The sequence below is a fragment of the Galendromus occidentalis genome, unplaced genomic scaffold, assembly GCF_000255335.2.
Source record: "Galendromus occidentalis unplaced genomic scaffold, Mocc_1.1 scf7180000077516, whole genome shotgun sequence".
Taxonomy (NCBI): Eukaryota; Metazoa; Arthropoda; class Arachnida; order Mesostigmata; family Phytoseiidae; genus Galendromus; species Galendromus occidentalis.
The window spans coordinates 45,889-62,400 of record NW_003805504.1 but is presented as its reverse complement, the minus strand read 5'-3'; the positions used below and the strand labels follow the sequence as shown (position 1 = coordinate 62,400).

The 16,512-nt window shown below is 51.2% G+C and overlaps 3 protein-coding genes across 3 annotated transcripts; all 3 read right to left on the bottom strand.

Moving 5' to 3' along the window:
- Positions 1–1,246: 1,246 nt before the first annotated feature.
- LOC108864788 (histone-lysine N-methyltransferase ASHR1-like) lies at positions 1,247–2,596 on the bottom strand. Its single transcript, XM_018640999.1, has 2 exons — positions 2,426–2,596; positions 1,247–2,299 (listed from the first exon to the last, which is right to left on the bottom strand). The coding sequence occupies exons 1-2, from the start codon at positions 2,594–2,596 to the stop codon at positions 1,247–1,249; spliced, it is 1,224 nt and encodes a 407-aa protein (XP_018496515.1).
- A 5,151-nt stretch (positions 2,597–7,747) lies between these two features.
- LOC100901322 (telomere length regulation protein TEL2 homolog) lies at positions 7,748–10,136 on the bottom strand. The gene is given in 2 exon segments (XM_029112576.1): positions 7,748–9,034; positions 9,036–10,136. Coding segments are annotated over 2 exon segments (2,388 nt in total).
- Positions 10,137–11,080: 944 nt separating this feature from the next.
- LOC100898333 (RNA/RNP complex-1-interacting phosphatase homolog) lies at positions 11,081–13,594 on the bottom strand. The gene is made up of 9 exons (XM_003747318.1): positions 13,367–13,594; positions 13,061–13,136; positions 12,866–12,988; positions 12,653–12,735; positions 12,451–12,561; positions 12,075–12,329; positions 11,889–11,975; positions 11,523–11,597; positions 11,081–11,336 (listed from the first exon to the last, which is right to left on the bottom strand). The coding sequence occupies exons 1-9, from the start codon at positions 13,387–13,389 to the stop codon at positions 11,177–11,179; spliced, it is 993 nt and encodes a 330-aa protein (XP_003747366.1). The 5' UTR covers positions 13,390–13,594; the 3' UTR covers positions 11,081–11,176.
- Between the last annotated feature and the right edge of the window lie 2,918 nt (positions 13,595–16,512).

The window sequence follows — 16,512 nt, the reverse complement described above, 5'->3', positions numbered from 1 at the left end:
GCAATTCTGTTTCAATCATCTATTCATCATCAAGCATCTTCATATTCAGTAATAAATCGCTCAATTGAATCTCCGTCGACCTCTTTGATATTCTGATAAATGATAATCGAAATAAAGAATGAGTAAAAGAGAGAAGAAAAAATAAAAAAATTAGTTCCGACTTGGAATTGAACTCAAGACTCTGGAATGATGGCAAAAGTTGCTGTGGCTGCGCTCCGCCATTTTAGATTCCTAGCGGCCGCGCACTGATCCCTGCACTGGGATAATTCCCTTCGGAATGCTCTTCCGCTGCAGGAAGTTTCATGGCCATCTTTGAGACGCTGACGCGGACCGACTCTGCGAATTTCGTCGAAAACACAACGGGTCGAACTCTGACACTTCCCTCGTCAGCCTACCGACCGAACTACCGAACGAGTCATGGAAGGCGCAGGCTTAGTCAACGATGTGCTGCAAACTTCGAAATCGGATGTTCTCAAGATAGGCGCTGCCAAGGTAGGCGCTCTCGTGTCGGACGTTGTCAAGTTGGACATTCCCAAATCGGAAATTACTCAAGCGATGCCTTCGGATACGAAGTCCAAAAGTACTCCCTCGAAAAATTTGTCTTCGGCCGCACCGGACTCGAAAGAGAAGAATGCTCCATCGCAACAGAAGTACAACGTCTTCGCGACGTTGGCTTGTTCGTCTTGATCATTATGACGCTAGTCGCGGCGGTTCAGTACTATGTTTCGTACCGGGCCTCACAGGCTTTGAAAAGCTTTCTCGCTCGAGACGGAGAGATTGAGGGTAAGAGCACTCGCTAGCGGGAATTCTGAGTAACCCCTGATGACTCTGTTATCAACACTACCAATAAAGAATGCCGAATGCCAACTCTCCTCGTTTCCATGACGCTCGACCGCGAAAATCCTTCGAGTCTGAAAGAAAATCCGTCTTCCCCTTGCCCGCGGCTCTTCTCTAGGACCGACCTCTAGATGTAGACCGGACCCTACCTTCATGCACATTCCATCGAATTACTCCTGCCACCCTACTCGAAGAGTCGAGGAGGGTCAGGTAATATCTGACCTACTACTCGCAAGGTCTCGTATCCCCCAAAAATTTTTCGTGGGCTTCGGTATCGGTCTCAATATCTGAAAGCTCTAATCCTAGAGAAGGACTTTCTCGGTGCGAGGAAGTTTCAGTGAATTGGGGTGAGAGAGACTTGTATCCGGACTACATTTATTGGAGACACTTCCGAGTCTGGGGAAATCGCTCAAGCGCCAAGTCTCATACTTCTAACGGCACGACGAAGCTCGGACGCAATGGTGTGTCTTTTCCCGAAACAAACATCGAACAAACGCTCGCCTTTTTTGACGCACTCTACGAAGTAATCGTGATGCTCGTGCGATTTCTGGTTCCAGCCGAGCTCATGGAGCGCGAGGTACATACTGTACAGAATTGTGGCTTGGTACGACGCAGCGGGAGTGACGATGAAGGCGTGGTATCCGTGCTGAAGGCTCTCATAGAATTCACCGCGAACGAAAGCAGCCGCTTGGAGGGCGCAGCGGAGCTGATAGACCCAGTAGTTATCCTCGGGCAGTCCGGTCATTCTCTCGAGAATCTTCGTTCCCTCTTCGTAGATCTGGTCTTGATCCCCGCAGGCCAGGAGGGTCTCGAGTTCTTCGATGATTTCAGGAGGACAGTCCTCTTTCGCTCCCGCATTGTAGTCGTCCCAGCACTTCTGGCAGCCGCACTCGAAGTAATAGTGGCTCAGCAGACGCTCTTGACGAGCAGGGTAGCTCATCAGTGGTGGCAAATAACTTATTTTGAGGTCTTCGCGCTCACAGGTGAAATCTTCGACAGCCCGGAAACAAATTTTGCGCTTGTTGAATAAGTGCGTGACGGGAATCTGCGGCTCGCACGAGTGATCGAACTTCGACGCGGCAAGATGAACTGCCACAACGCTAGGAAGACCAGTGGACGTCGACGCCCCGAAGGTGTTGATCCTCATCCGCATGATCATGGCGAGGACCTCCTCGTACGTGCATGGGACCTTGTCTTGAATCACGGCGAGAATTCGTCTAGCTTTTGCTGCTGTTTCAGCGTACTTTCTCGGATTTTGTACCAAGTGATCAAGGTGCGATAGCAGATGTATGATGCTACGTTTGATCCCGAACCAGTTTCCGACGCTGACTGAATTTTTCGCCAACTCTCGGTGGTGTTTCGCGATGGCTCGGATCACCAGACGACATTCGGTGTCGAGATTCCTAGCACTCTCGTGGGTCATCGCGTAACACTCCATGGCGTGGTCGTCGTGGTCTTTCCGCTGCGCAGAGGAATGAAAGTCATTAAGAGCGCAGCCAGTAGGGAACCGAAGAATCCAACGAACTTGGACCCAGAGGACTGAGGGAAAATCATCTCCGATCATCGCTCTTAGGAGTCATGATGTTACCTTGCACTCTCTGGAGCAGTAGCCGACTGTTTTACATTTTGAACAGGGCTCCACAGTGGCTTCTTCAAAACAGTAGGCACAAATGGTTTGCAGAGACACGTCATTGACAGCTGCGGCGTACGGGGCCTCTTGGAGAATGATTTCACCTTTTTTGAAAGACAGTGAAGGCATGTCTCTCCGCTTAAAAATAGGTGTTTCGTTGTTTGCGACACTTAAGGCTTCAAACAGCTATTTATCTCCACATCTCATAGTCACCGTCAGGTCAGAATCTTCGGCGCGCACAGTCGCCTTGTCGGGGACGGTGTTCCTCGAGTCCATGTCCTGAGGCGAGGTCCCATTCCTCGTAAGGACAGTGGAATCATCGTCTGCGGGGGAGGCGGCATAGCTGCTTCGCGGGAATTCCTTAGAGAATCCTGTTCAGACAGGAACTCCTCCGGGTAGACACGCCTGGCGATCCGACGGGGACGGACTTGTCGTTTTCCGGATAGAGGGCGGATTACTGCGACAGTCACTCAAAATTCACGCTGCCTTCTGAGGGAATAGACGGCGACTGGCCCTGATCAAATGAGAAGATCGGGCGCATGGAGGAGCGGAGACGGTTCCGTAGGAGCTGGGGGTCCTGACAGGGGTGAACTCGAGTCTCGACGCACCTCAGGATTATTGTCAGTGTCACCCAGAGTTTCAATCTTGGTTAGGGAATCTCACAAGATCGGGCGGAACTTTCGACGCGGATGGGGTCTGTATTTCGGGGCCGGTTCCTTCACCCGATCGTGTCTATTCATGAGCTGGAGATCGACTTCCCACATGAGAAATGCTCGCGAACGGCGGAGGATCTTGCCCTGCCTTTTTCGCCGCCAGGATCGCATCTCTCGGGTTAAGCGTAAAATATGAAGGCTGATGAAGACAATGAGTTATTGATGATGCGGAGAACGCGGGTAAGTTTATTTTCGAGGAAGTCTCGCTCTGCTTGGCCCTTCCGATGCACTGGAAGGGGACGATCTATCTATCGAGGAGGATTTCTCGAAGCCTTCGCTACTCGATCGAAAAACACTGTGTCGGAGCGAGAGGGACTCGTTTTCATTTTTTACACGGATTAAAGACTTCTCCATGGTACAAACTATGAAAGCTCGACGTATTCACAAGATTCCCCAAAAACGCGCGATCATCCGTCCCTGACTTTCCTCAGAGTGGCCTCGAAAACTTCCTTAAACACCCCCAAGTAGCTATCCAAATATAGCTGGAACAACGAAAGAAGTGCATCGAGTGTGTCTTTGACACTTGGAAGCCAAAAACATGAGGGCCGACCATCATAGTTGCACAATGCTAGGTCCTCGACCCGACCCTTGAATATATTGCTCCGTTTTAGGTTAGTCGAGTTATCGCACTAAATAACGAAGTTCTCGCCCCTAGTTGACTTCATAATCAGCCGATTCCATTCGTTTGAGCACCATCGCATGCGAGGAAACGACAGACAATTCCTTTTTGGACGACTCACATCGAAAGTTTTCAGATACGGGAGCTCCGCCGAATAGTCCGGGATCACCAGTGCCACGTCAATTCTCAGCTTCGACTTAGTTGTACAAGAATATTCTTTCCAGGCCCAACCGCAATAATGTTTGATTTCCAAGGCCAATCCTTCGAGTCCGAAGACCCCTGTCACGGCTCTAGGCTGAGCTGGACCGACGAATAAATATTTTCGGTAATTAAAATGTAGCAGGTCTCAAAATCGCTCGCGGATGGACTGTAGATGATTCAATGATTCCTCACAGTTCGTATCGATAGTCAGTGAGTCGTTGGTCAGCGGCACCAAAGACAATCGTGATTCATAAATGTTGTATCTCCACTTGAGACGACTCAACTCTTCATTCCAATATGAGCCATTGAATGTTTCCGCCATTATCTCATTTGTTTCCTGAAGCGCTGTCGCTATTGAAGCCCGTAAATATTCATCCAGGTGCGCAGCATCTGCGAAGTGATATAAAAGTTTCCCGGCAGTTCCGTCATAAAACTCAGCGGCGGTTCAGGACCTAAACAATGAACCACGGCCATGCATACGGACGGCTATCGCAGACCTAAAGTCCTCATATCACGAGGTCCAGCTAGGTGTCCTTCACCGTCTGAGCTTTCCGGGCGCGTTGGAACGAGGAAACGAGTACGAACCGGTGGATCTTTCCTCGGGCATCTCTGACGCTTCCGGATCTGGGAGGTGACAGAAAGATAAGCTGAAATCTTGTACTGCGATGTTGCTCTCGTACTCCTTCATGGAACAACATGCCGAAGAAGTCCGAGATCACCGGATCGTGAAGGAGAAACTACCGTGAGGTTCTATCCGTCAAGTTGGATGGACCCGATAATTTTGACATACATATGTGGAGCCAGAAGTATCTCACCGTCCGTTACGAGCAGTTTCTGCGAAGAGTCCCAGTCTCTCCATATGCTCACCGCTAGGAGGAGGAGCACTGCGAAACTGATTAAACGGCACCCCCTGCTTGATCCGAGCAATCCAATAGGCTTTTCTAGCGCTTTGCTCAGAAGGGTGGCTGGAACCACGTCTTCTGTTACAACTTCGGACAGAGCAGCGCTCGACCTCGTGTAGGCTCCCGCCGCTGGGTTTCCGGTAACTTTTGTCAGCTTTTCAAACTCTGAGGAAAATTCTCATTACATTCATGCGTATCGATTGATGATGATGTTTGTCGACTTTCCACGACGGAATCAGCGGTGAACTTTCCGAGAGATCAAGTTCATTCGATCCGTGTCCATATCGGGCTTCATAAATTACCGGAGCTCTCTGACCACATTCCGGCAGAATGCCTTCGCGAGGCGGGAGTCCTCGGTCCTCAGTCGAGATTTCTTTGAGCTTCGTTGTTCGCATACCGTGGGAACGCCAAATGACCGGATGAGATAACTCCCCGTCAACCAATTCGACGCGATATCCCGAGAACTTGTCTAAAATCTTTTCCCGGCGGTACTGCGAGCAGAATATACAGACGCTATAGCCAACCCGTCCGTGAAGCAAAAAAGAAACGCTGAGGCTTTCCGAGCTAGGATATCGATTCGCGCTGCAGGAAATTATGGCTAGCGCTCCGATCCCGGTCAAGAACCACGCCTCAATGAAACGAGACGGACAAAGGAGAGGTCTGTGGTCCTCAATCCTCACATGTGCTGAACTGACGCTGATGTTCCTCGAGCCGCCACGTCGCAGGGAACACCACGCTTCCCGGGCGCGGAGCATCCAGCGTTCCAGCGGTCGAGCTTCACGACTCACGACGGAGTGTTCCTCACAGCCCCGGGGAGGAGAGCTTCGGCACTTTGAATCGAATAAAGTCGGACAGACTCCCCATACTCCCTAAGAAAAGATAGGGGTCACTCGTACGTCATACGTCATCCATGCTCCATGCACCAGTATCACGAAGAAAAGTATTCTTCGAAAACGACGAAGACTCCCTAAGATTCCCTCGCGGTTCGCGGTGATCGGACGGCAAGATCAGGGTATCCCCTGAAACTATGAGGGATCAGGATTAGGATTCAGGATACGATCTCCTGGGAGGATGACATGAAGCGCTCACCACGCAACTTCGACTCCGTCGGCGCCACAGCGTCTGAGAGAGGTTTCGAGCTCATCGTCATCTACCATCGATCGGTCGTCGAATCATTCCTTAAGTGCGCATGAAGTCAGGTAGAAAAAAATCCAGAACTCGACTGAAAAATGGTGAATACGTTGAGATCGAGGTCGGAGTTCCCGTGCAGCAGGATGCGCGAATAGAAGACGACCGAAAGAAAAAGGAAGGAGATGCCGACGGAGCCCGGAAGATTGGCGGAAAAGAGGGATTGCCTCCCGATGAGAGAAAGTCGAGAAGACCCCCGGATATCCGCGCTCCCAAAGCAGCGGCCGGGGCAGCGGTCGATGAGAAAGAGAATCCCGTCCATGTCGTGACAGAACGACCCCAGATGAGCGCACAGCTCAGCGACACAATCGTCTCTACGGAGACGATGTCTTTGCCCTCTGAGCGGCGGCAGATGATGTTCCGAGAGAGCATTTTCGCCAAAAAAGCAGTTCTTCGAACTTCGAGGAGACGTTGCCGAGCTCCGTGGCTCTCCTGGTATAGGAGAATGTCGCCGTTCATCGCCACGATCGCTGTGGCGTCCGTAATCGTACTCGGTGTATATGTCGCGGGTTATGATATGAGTGAAATTGTTAAGAAAGGTTTTGGCATCCTGACAGGGTCGAGCCTCGAGCCAACTCCGGGTCTGAATACCCCGGTAGCGGTTGCGTAGCGGGTGCGACTAGAGCGTCGATTTGCTGAGGAGAAATCAGGGCAGTAGGCGTTAGATCATCGCATCGGCCTCGATTTATGTCTCATTGGTTGCAATAAATACAGGTATTTGGGTGGATTGTAGTGACACGCTTGACGCTCTCTTTCGTCAAGAGCGGTCCGCGTAATTCGGCCTGTAGTTTCGTTCAAGGAGCTTGCCCCAGTCCCTCAGTCTTCAGCCTGGAGCTCGCTCTAAATGATCATCGACGTTGGCTCTCGTCGCGCCAGCACGAGTTCGGGAAAGTAGACGATCATGAAGAAAAACATCAGGATGAGCGAGCTGCCCCACCGAAAAAACGAAGCATTGGACGAGCACGAGTAGCTGATCATTTCCATCATTCGGGAATGTCTTCTACATTGCGCGATGATTCAAGCGGACGGAATCGGGAATCGAGATTCTATCACTCGGGATCCCTTATGACCGAAACGGGTCAAATGACCGACGTTCACTTTGCGGAAAGCACAGACCCACTCGCTAGCACTTTCACGGATCTCTTCTCTAACGCCAATATGTTCAGCACAAATGTCCTCCCCGAGGAGCGGCTTGAAGAGAGAACCGAGTTTGCGGAGTTCAGAAGGAGGAAGTGCTCTCGTTCTTCTCTGATGGCGATTTCATCGATCTTCGCCTTCGGCCTTACGATCAGTTTGGCTCTGATATTCATGCGCGCTTCCCCGGAAAAAATGTCCGACGGAAGTTCGGGGACGACAGCTGAATGAATCCGGTCTGCTCCGAATCCGGTAAGGAGAGGAAAGTGAGAACGATCAGAAGTCTCACCGGAGAGCAGCGTTCGATTTGGCTTCTCCGATGATGGGAATATCTTCGACTTCCATACGGCCCGGAACTATGTCCGAATCGAGACCCTGATGCCTCGGTGGACTGATATCCAGAGCAGAAATCCTCGTGGGAAATCATTTTCCGGCACACTGTGAGGGAAAAGGAATGATGAAAACTCTTCGACTCGAGGTATTCCCATTTTATTCACAGCAGAAGGAATCCAAGTTCTCTTCTCTAAGTGAGTTCTTGAATCCGCCTGGAATTCATCGCTATCGGTCCGGCGGAGACTTCGCTTCCGACCGAGGGCAGTTTCATCTCGAAGTCTGGGACGCTCGTTGCGATCTCACCGGTGACCCATTGGCTAAGGTCTGAGCAATCTTCGGAGAAATGCTCTTGCAAGAGTTCTTCGGGAACCGATGAGAGCACAGAACCAACAGCGAAAGCACAAGCTTGACGAATCATCTGGTGCTCGTGATAGCGGAATAGTCCACAGAACTGTAAGAGGCTTTTCCCCATCTGATAAGCCTGCGGGGTGTTCCGGGCTGAGTTCATCAAAACGCCCAGAGTTTGCAACAGCTTAACCAGGAGGAAGCTGTCGTCGGTCTCGAGTTTCAGGGGAACCTCTGCATCAACATGTCTCATCAGGGGATAGAAAAAATGGCCGACGACCTGACCGAAACGATTTTCTCTGGTTTTGATTTCGGTTCCAGATGCGATTTTACGAGTTTTCCCGGCGATTCTTTCCTCGATAACCTCGCGCCAATGTTTCTGAAGCACTTGGTCACTGTCTTCCAACGAATCCTCCCAGTCGCTGGACCATTCTGTTTTGTTCTTCCCTCCGCTGCTTACGAGTCGATCCAGATTCCTGTGGATATTCGAAGCCTTCAATCCAGTGACATCACGAGGTTTCTTCCCGTCGGGCACGTTGACATTCGGGTCCTCGTTCGTGAATCGATCGCTGGCTAACATTATTGCCGAGAGAATTTCCACGCGATACCGATGATTCACGTGGATACTGAAGAATGTATCTATCAGGTACGTGGAACACGTCAGCGGAGCGTGGATCAGGAGCAGGACCAGGGCTTCTCTTTTCAACGCTTGCATCTTCGGAAACACGCGCGGTGCCTCTTCCGCGAAGAGCACCAGCCTACAGAGTTGTTCGGCAATATCTTTGAGCTCATGGGGATACTTTTTGATCAGTTGAGGTAAATGCTCGAGACAGATGTTTATCTGTTCTAAATGTTCACCGTCTTTCCCGGGAATGAGAAGTTGAAGAGCGTCCCGAAGATACAGAGGAACTTTACATGCGGGATCAATTTTGTATACGACGTCGTCATCGTCATCTGGCTCTGAATCGTCGTCGCTATCCACAGCAGTTGCCTCTTGCGGGTCCTCTCCTCTGGCTTCGAGCGTTCCCGTTTCCACAGTTTCTTTGTAGGTTTCCAAATAAGCGAGGAGCTCCCCGTGGCCTGGTGCGATCGGAAAGTCCGGTTTCTTGATTTGAGACTTCACAGCTCCCAACGAATTCCTGTCCGACGATCATGCCGAAGTTCCTCAACGTGTCATCGGGATCTCCTAGATGGTTCTGCACTCCGTGGAGACAGGCTTTGACGCAGGCTTCCTCCGACTGGGGACCGAGTTTGAAACCGTTCTTTAAGAATCCACAGACGACCAGAAGCGCACTGGTCAAATAAAACTGCTGCTGCATGTCCTGATGTCGCATCAACACCTTATCCGCCCAGGCATGGAACACTTCGACGACAGCTCTACAAGCTATGGCTTTCCGCGCCGGGGAGCTCAGCAAGTATCCGAAGACGTTGCGCACGACTCGATCACAATGGAAATATCTACCCAGGAGGAGCTTCTGCACTAGGATGTGCTCGATGTTCGAATCCGTGACAACGGTGTCTTCGAGGAGCCAGTCGATCTGCTTGTAGCAAGGCGTTCTGTAGCAAATGAGTATAACCAAATTCTCTTTTAGCTCTGCAGGAACATTTCTGACTAGACGTTGCGCCACAGTTCGGAAAACGAAATCTTTCGACCTGTCCAAAATCGATGGGACGAGTGACCCCAGTGACTCGTGGTGATGACGAGCCAACATGCCGAATAAGGTTGAAATCATGATTGAATCGTTGTCGATATTCCGGCGGAGATTCTCAGCCATCCTGTCCAGGTGATCGGAAATAGCTGATGATAACAGTTTCGCGAAGCGTTTTTCGCTGAAGGGAGCGGGCAGCTCAGACTTGAGTTCGTTGGCGAGTTTCGACGGAAGATTCGATAGTGCTTGACAGGTGATCTTTGAGCTATAGCGAGGGAGATGCTCTTGGAAGAGTTTGGCCAGGAAATCTCGAGTCAGTATTGTACTGAGCAAGTAGACGAGGGCGAGTTTTCTGAAGCCCTCGGGTGCTGCCGAGACGGCTCGAATCAATTCACGGAGCTGATCCGACGGGCGGAGGACTTTGAGTGCACAGATAATGTCGCGTTTGTGTTCACTGACATCTAAACCGGTCAATACACTCTTCATGAAGAAGAGGTACGTTTGGCGATCTTTTTCGTCTCCGAGTCGCTCCGGCAAGTCCACGCTGGACCCCAGTAATGCTCGGAGCTTCTCAGCCGACTCCATCACTGGCTCGTCACGCTTCTCACGGAGTTATCACAGAGCTTCCACAGGATCACTTCTCGGACCCATCCTACGGATATGTCAGCTGGTGAGCGCCATGTGGAGTGAGGCTCGCGGTACTCCTTGATGGGGACACATAGAACAGAACCAGGGCGTGTCTGGGACCCCGCGAGTTCGTTTCCATCGCTCGCAAAGAACGACTTGAGCAGCGTGCCGATTTCCATCCTGTCGCGAGCGGTAGTCATCCGAATCAAGTCCCGACGCCCAGCATGGGAAAGTTTGGGAACGGGGCTCCCGGGAACACAGTCTCGCTCGCAAGGACACGAGGGAGCCGATTATGATTTTGAATAGGGAACACGAGTGAGCGATGGACGCGCGCAGGAAGTATAGCCTAGGGAAAAAGGATGACGGAGTCGATTTCAGAGTCGAAAAAGTCAACCCAAATAATAAGAGGGAATCAACCTCACATAAAACGGTGCCAAGCAAGCTCTCTCAAGAGTGTGGACGGCCGTACTCATAATCACGCATGGGTTCTGCTCAGCGACACTCCTCTATGATACAGGCTGAATGAGGGAAGTATGGCCCCTCTGGAGTCGCCGACTGGGGGACAGCGCCCAGAAGCTCAGGATCGCTCCCATTGGAATGAACTTCAAGCGGAGAGATTCACTATAAAAACTAGACGATGCATAGCGCGACGAAGCGACCGAAGTGAATTCAACGGAGCGCCGGCGAGGAGTACCTGCGTCGGCACGGTGCATCGCTCCTTCCATCTTGGATTTGAGGCTCGATCGATACGCGGGTTCGTTGATTCTTTCAGAGACTCAAAGCAGAGAACTCGAGAGGAATATGAAAACCAGGAATCAGTCCTACCGCTCGGCTTCCTTTCACAGGTCGTCGCGAATCAGCAGCCGCTAGCGAACAAATCGGAGATCAAGAGACCCAGAAGCAATTTCAATTTACGTATTTATCAGAATAATATCATATTGGATATATTTATGGACAATTATTTTTCTCTTTCTCATCGCGCTCGAACGTGACGCATGTCAGTACCTCCGCCTCCAATCCTCATGCCGAGGTCCGAGGTACTCCGGCGCATTGAACCTCCCTCCAGGAGTTCGATGTCCAGTGTAGGGCCAGAGTCGATCGTTCGATTCTGCTCCTTGCGAACTCCGATCCCCATAGCTCCTGTGGTCACCGCCGTCCCTGGAAGCAAGCGGGGAATTGAGAAGGCGCAGTCAACGGGGATCGCCCTTTTCGGGCACATGCTCTTTCGAAGCACGCCGGGACAGGGACGAGCGGGGACAATTCTTCTGGAGCAAGACGAAAAGAAGTCCAGCTCCAGAGGACCATGCACTTAACCACATCCAATGTCCACAGTCTTCAGCCCACCTCCGAGAAATTCTCACTGGACTTCTCGATCGATCGTCTCGTCGACTTCTCGAGCTAGAAGAGGAACTCCAGGGCCTGTAAGCACTCGCCGAAGATGACTCGGTTAGAATACGGCCTCCAAATTTTTCACAGGGAAAAAAGCCGAGAATCCCTCGGCAAGTTTCCCCTAATCGCTCGGAGTTTCATAGGCGTAGCTTCGATCACTATCAGAGCGAAGAATGCATTTCGGAGCCCGAATGTCCTCACGGAGCGAGGCCACCGAACTCGAAAGCCGATCCGGTTTTAACTTCATTTCATAATTGCACATCACATCCGTGCTCAATTTATCCGGGACAGACCCAACATCGAAGCGGTCAAGAATCTCACCGTCGTGGTCGATCAGCGTCTTCGCGTCCCCGGCGTTTTGCTCCCGCCGTGGAGAACCCGCCGTTGGAGTCACGGTGATTGGCTGACCTATGGTGATCGGAACGAGATCAAATATGAGTTACCACTCCTAATGTCTTGAAGAATTCGATTGAAAGGTGTTCACGGAGTGCTCCGACTCCTTCGGACCTTTCCGAGGAAGAAGATTTCCGTTTCCGTGCAAGACGCTCCAGCTCGTCGGGATCGAAATCGTCTTCTGATTCTTCTTCACCGCTGATTATGCGGCCTCCCACAGAGTGCCATTCCCTCGCGGAATCATCCACTGCCGGTCGCAGGGTACGCAGAGCCTCTACGTACTCTTCATGATCGAATCGATGCCTCCGACCCTTCTCGAACCTCCGGATAGCTTCGTCAGGTTCGAATCCGAGTTTACAAATCATGTACCTGATTGGAAGAGGATGATTTTCGAATACGATCCTCATTTTGATCGACGCCACGGGGTCTGGCAGCTCAGCACCGAATATAGGTACAGCACTGTCCGACCTCATCAGGCGCCCTCACTCACCGACAAATTATATAGCCCGTCCTGTTCACTCCATGAGTACAATGTACTCCGATGAGTTTCGCAGGATCGTCCTTGTTGCGGAGGATAAATCGATCAAGTCGACGGAACACACTGTGGATGTGAAAGACATTTACTGTAGTTGACTGGGCTCCGTGTCTCCGTGCGGGCTCCCTGTCGGGCGCGTCATATAGTGTGAACTTACTCGGCAATTTCGTCCCCAGACGGTACCCTCCCTCCACCAGTCAAGCGTACGTGGTGATATTCGACTTTCTTCGATCCGTACAACTGAAATTCGTCTGGTTTCTGTGATTCATTCGCCGCTTCCACCAATTGTGGGATCATCAAATGGAAAAATCATCCAATAGATCTTCAGAACATCGATGATCGGTCCCCACGGGGATTCTCAATGTCTCACCGCTGCATTATAGTAACGGTCTGTTTTGACTAAATTCAAGACGAGTCCCAGGTTCCCGACTTTTCTGAGCAAATCAATGGCGTTGAAGCTCTCCCGAATAGAATTTTTCGGGTTGAGGACTGCCTGGAATGATGGAATGCATCTGTTAAATAACTCCAAATCGCCACCGAGAGAATAAGCTTGACAATCACTCACTCTTTTGAACGGGGTTTTGAATGGCAGAAAACGAGTCCCCTCTATGACTTCGTGCATCTCGCAGTACTCGCTCCATCTGACAATGAATTATCGAGGCGGTTTACGAGAACATCCCGAAACTATGATTTTACTTGGTGTTCGAATTTTCGTCGTCGCTTCTGCCATGGGGCCTTCCCCGAGCTCATGATCTCTGCCGTCCTGTCATGGCGATGAATCACGACGCAGGGAGCCCCCACTCATACCGAGGAGCTCGGTGACGGGATCGACGTTCTAGAACAAGTGTGATGTCCCGGAATTTCCTCTCACCTGCTAGGCGGCTTATTCGCCATCGCTCAGTGTCACTTCAATTGGAGCGGCTGGGGTCGATTGCGGGGCGACGTTTCGCTCAGAGGCGGAGCGATGCGCTTCCCAACCTAATCAGCCGGTAAATTAATTTCGGAGACTGATTCCGAGATAGCACTCGCGGTTCGCTATTCCGGGCTGCTTTCGTATCATCCCCCAATGTTGTGTGTTCACGAACTAACGCTCTCTCCTGCTTGCTACCCCTCTCCCTGAATATACCGCGGTTTTCAAAAGTTTGAATGAGCCTTCCGCAGTCGATTTCGCGCAAAGGAAAGTTCTCGGGATTGGCTACGAGAGTCCTCTATTCGCAGATGAAAGGAGGGAAACGATTAATCCCTTTTGCTGAAGTTGTTCCGCCATTAATATTTCTCCATCATGAGCCCTCGGACACTCACCGAGATCCGAGATCCAGTCTGGAGTCAGCCTCGTCTAAACCCCTTCCCCCATCAGGGGGCCGGAGTTTCAAGGTGGGGGAGCTCTGAGATCTAGTCGCGGCAAAAAATTCGAGGCTTCCTCGAAATCTCAGGGTCGTGATGGTGATTCTTGAACTTCGAGGGAGCTCCCGACATGAAGGGAAGGCGGGCCTAATACGACCGCTCTTGGGCACGCTTGTCAGAAGTCGAGGGAACACGGAGGCTCTCGGCGGGTTTTGAGTCATCACCTCGGATCCATCACACGCTCGACGCTCCCTCGTGATGCTCTTCAAAATTCATGGTCCGAATGCAAAACTCATCAGACGAACGCCTCAATTATGAGTAATCTCGTCGAGCGGGGCTTGCGAGATGCTCCTCAGATTCTCAGCCCACCGGACCTCCCTGATCTTATTCTCGCCCCCCCCGGATGTGCCCATCTATGAGAGACTGCTCGTCTATTGATTGACTCAGAGAGGAGTCGGCTACTCGAGGTCTTTCCTTTTACCGAAAAAAGATGTCAGCACCGCTCGCTGTTTTTCCATCTCCTTCGGAGTCTAGAATCAATCATGATTCATGATAGATATACGTGTGTGTACCCTCTGCTGTCAGGTGAGAACCCGGCTCTCTCACATTCACAAGGTGTCCAACGCGGTGGATTCTCGTTCATACAAGAGCTCGTATTGATCTTCGAGTGGCGAGAGTAAGATGCTTTTTCTATGGCAAACAACATTCCGAATTATCACCGATGATTGTCGGAGAACCAATCCTCTTCATCTGTTTGTCTCATGATCAAACATACGGGTTGATGGAGATCTCCTCCATCTGAATCACGTGGAGAAGCTTCAGAGAGACATCTCGACTCCAACGCCGGCCTCCGCATCCGGGAATTTACGCTGAAAACTTTCATCGCAAAGTCTGAATCACGGAGAGCCAATAGATTTCATTTTGGAGTAATCGCGGTAACTCAGTTATGGAGTCGATAACGCAAGTGAGGCAGTATGAAGCCCAATTCCTCCGCCCCCTCCTCCTGGGTGAGCTCCTGGTTCTGAGTGTCCAACAGAAAATATCGAGTATGGCGAAGAGCCGCGAGAAAGAGCTACAGGCGTATCACTCCCAGCTCGCAGACATGGGCTCCATGATAGATGCATTGATAATTCATTCGGATGACGACCCCTTCGCCACGAAACTCAGCTATCGACCAACGCGATCCGTACAGATCGAGCTTTCTCCTTTTTCTCTTGTTGACAGCAGATGCCCAACAATTTTCGGGTCCCTCCGAGGGAGCTCGGCAATCGAAAAATTCTTTCAGCTTCGATTCCGAGGAGTTCGAACGCGACTGCAGGCAATGCATCCCAGCAGGCCGAGAGACTGCTCTTTCTTGACAAACGGGATCATCGCTCCCGGAAATCCCGACCGGAAGAGCCGGTACTGTGCATTTAGAACGATAACTTCTTAGCTAAGCATAGCGTTCACCACCTCTCTTGACCAGAGGATCATGCTCGAAAACACGTGAAGCCTATCACTTGTCCTGAATCCGATCCAGGCGGATAAGAGAGATGAAATCGGAATATATTGGCAACCCACGCCAATGCATTAATACACACGGGCTCCAAACTGAACGTCATGTCCAGAGGAGTGTATCTTCCCATCGGTACATTCTAGAACTCGATCCTCGGGATCGCGGTGCCTCTGATAAGCAAACGGATCATTGAACGGAGGGGAACTTGAATTCCGTGAGCCATCGGACCTCACATGCCGGTGGCGTTTAGTCGTCTGTCCTCTCGCGCGCGCCATCGCCGCCGCGGCGGCGCTTCTCTTGTGTTGCTCTCTCTTTTCGCAAACAAACAAAGCTGCTCATGCTCTCGTTCGGGTGCTTGGTTGCTCCGAAGCATCTAATCATCACAGTGAAACATTCGCCATTTTAATCTGCAATATACACCGATTTGTTGGTATACAGAGCAGCTGAGCCCATCCTTTATCATTGATACGTGCGAGCTCGTGTCGTGAGTCGTGAATCGATGTCCATGCCAGCTTTAGACTCGAAGTAAATGCGTGCGGCTAGGTGGAGTGTCGAAGACCGAGACGGCGCATGCGTGCTCTGCAAAAACAAAGCATGATGGCGGCTTCTAGCAAATCGGAGTAGAGTGAGAGCCTGCGGACCCGAATATTTTCGAGTTGACAACACAGAGTGGTCCGAGATGCCCTCGGCCTTCAACATACGCTCTCTGCGACCGTCATGAGGTGAGAGCTCCGGGAAGTCGCTCGTGCCATGACAGAGTCCTCGTTGCCCCTCAATTCTGGGTGGCAACCCATCAAATATGTAGAAGCAACAGTAGCTACCGCAGCAGCGGCGGCCGTAGCTTTTACTGGCTGAGGTTGCTCGAACTGTTCCGTGCGACGATCACAGTGCGAAATAAGTGAGACTGTTCTCTCGGAATCGGTATGGCCTGGTTTGAGTGACCTTTTTCTTCCAGATAGGACAAGCACAGCTACAACAGAACAAGCTGGTGATCTTGAAGTGGTGCGAGTATCGTCAGCCGAAATGTCTCTTCACATCGGCCAACAGTTCAGCTCGTATGACGAGTTTATGTCGACGATTCAGGCCTTCCAGGAAGCGACTCGGCATCGATTCATCAAACACTACCAAAAAACCGTGCAATGGGCAACTCAAAACAACGTCGTTCCTCCGCCTCAGCC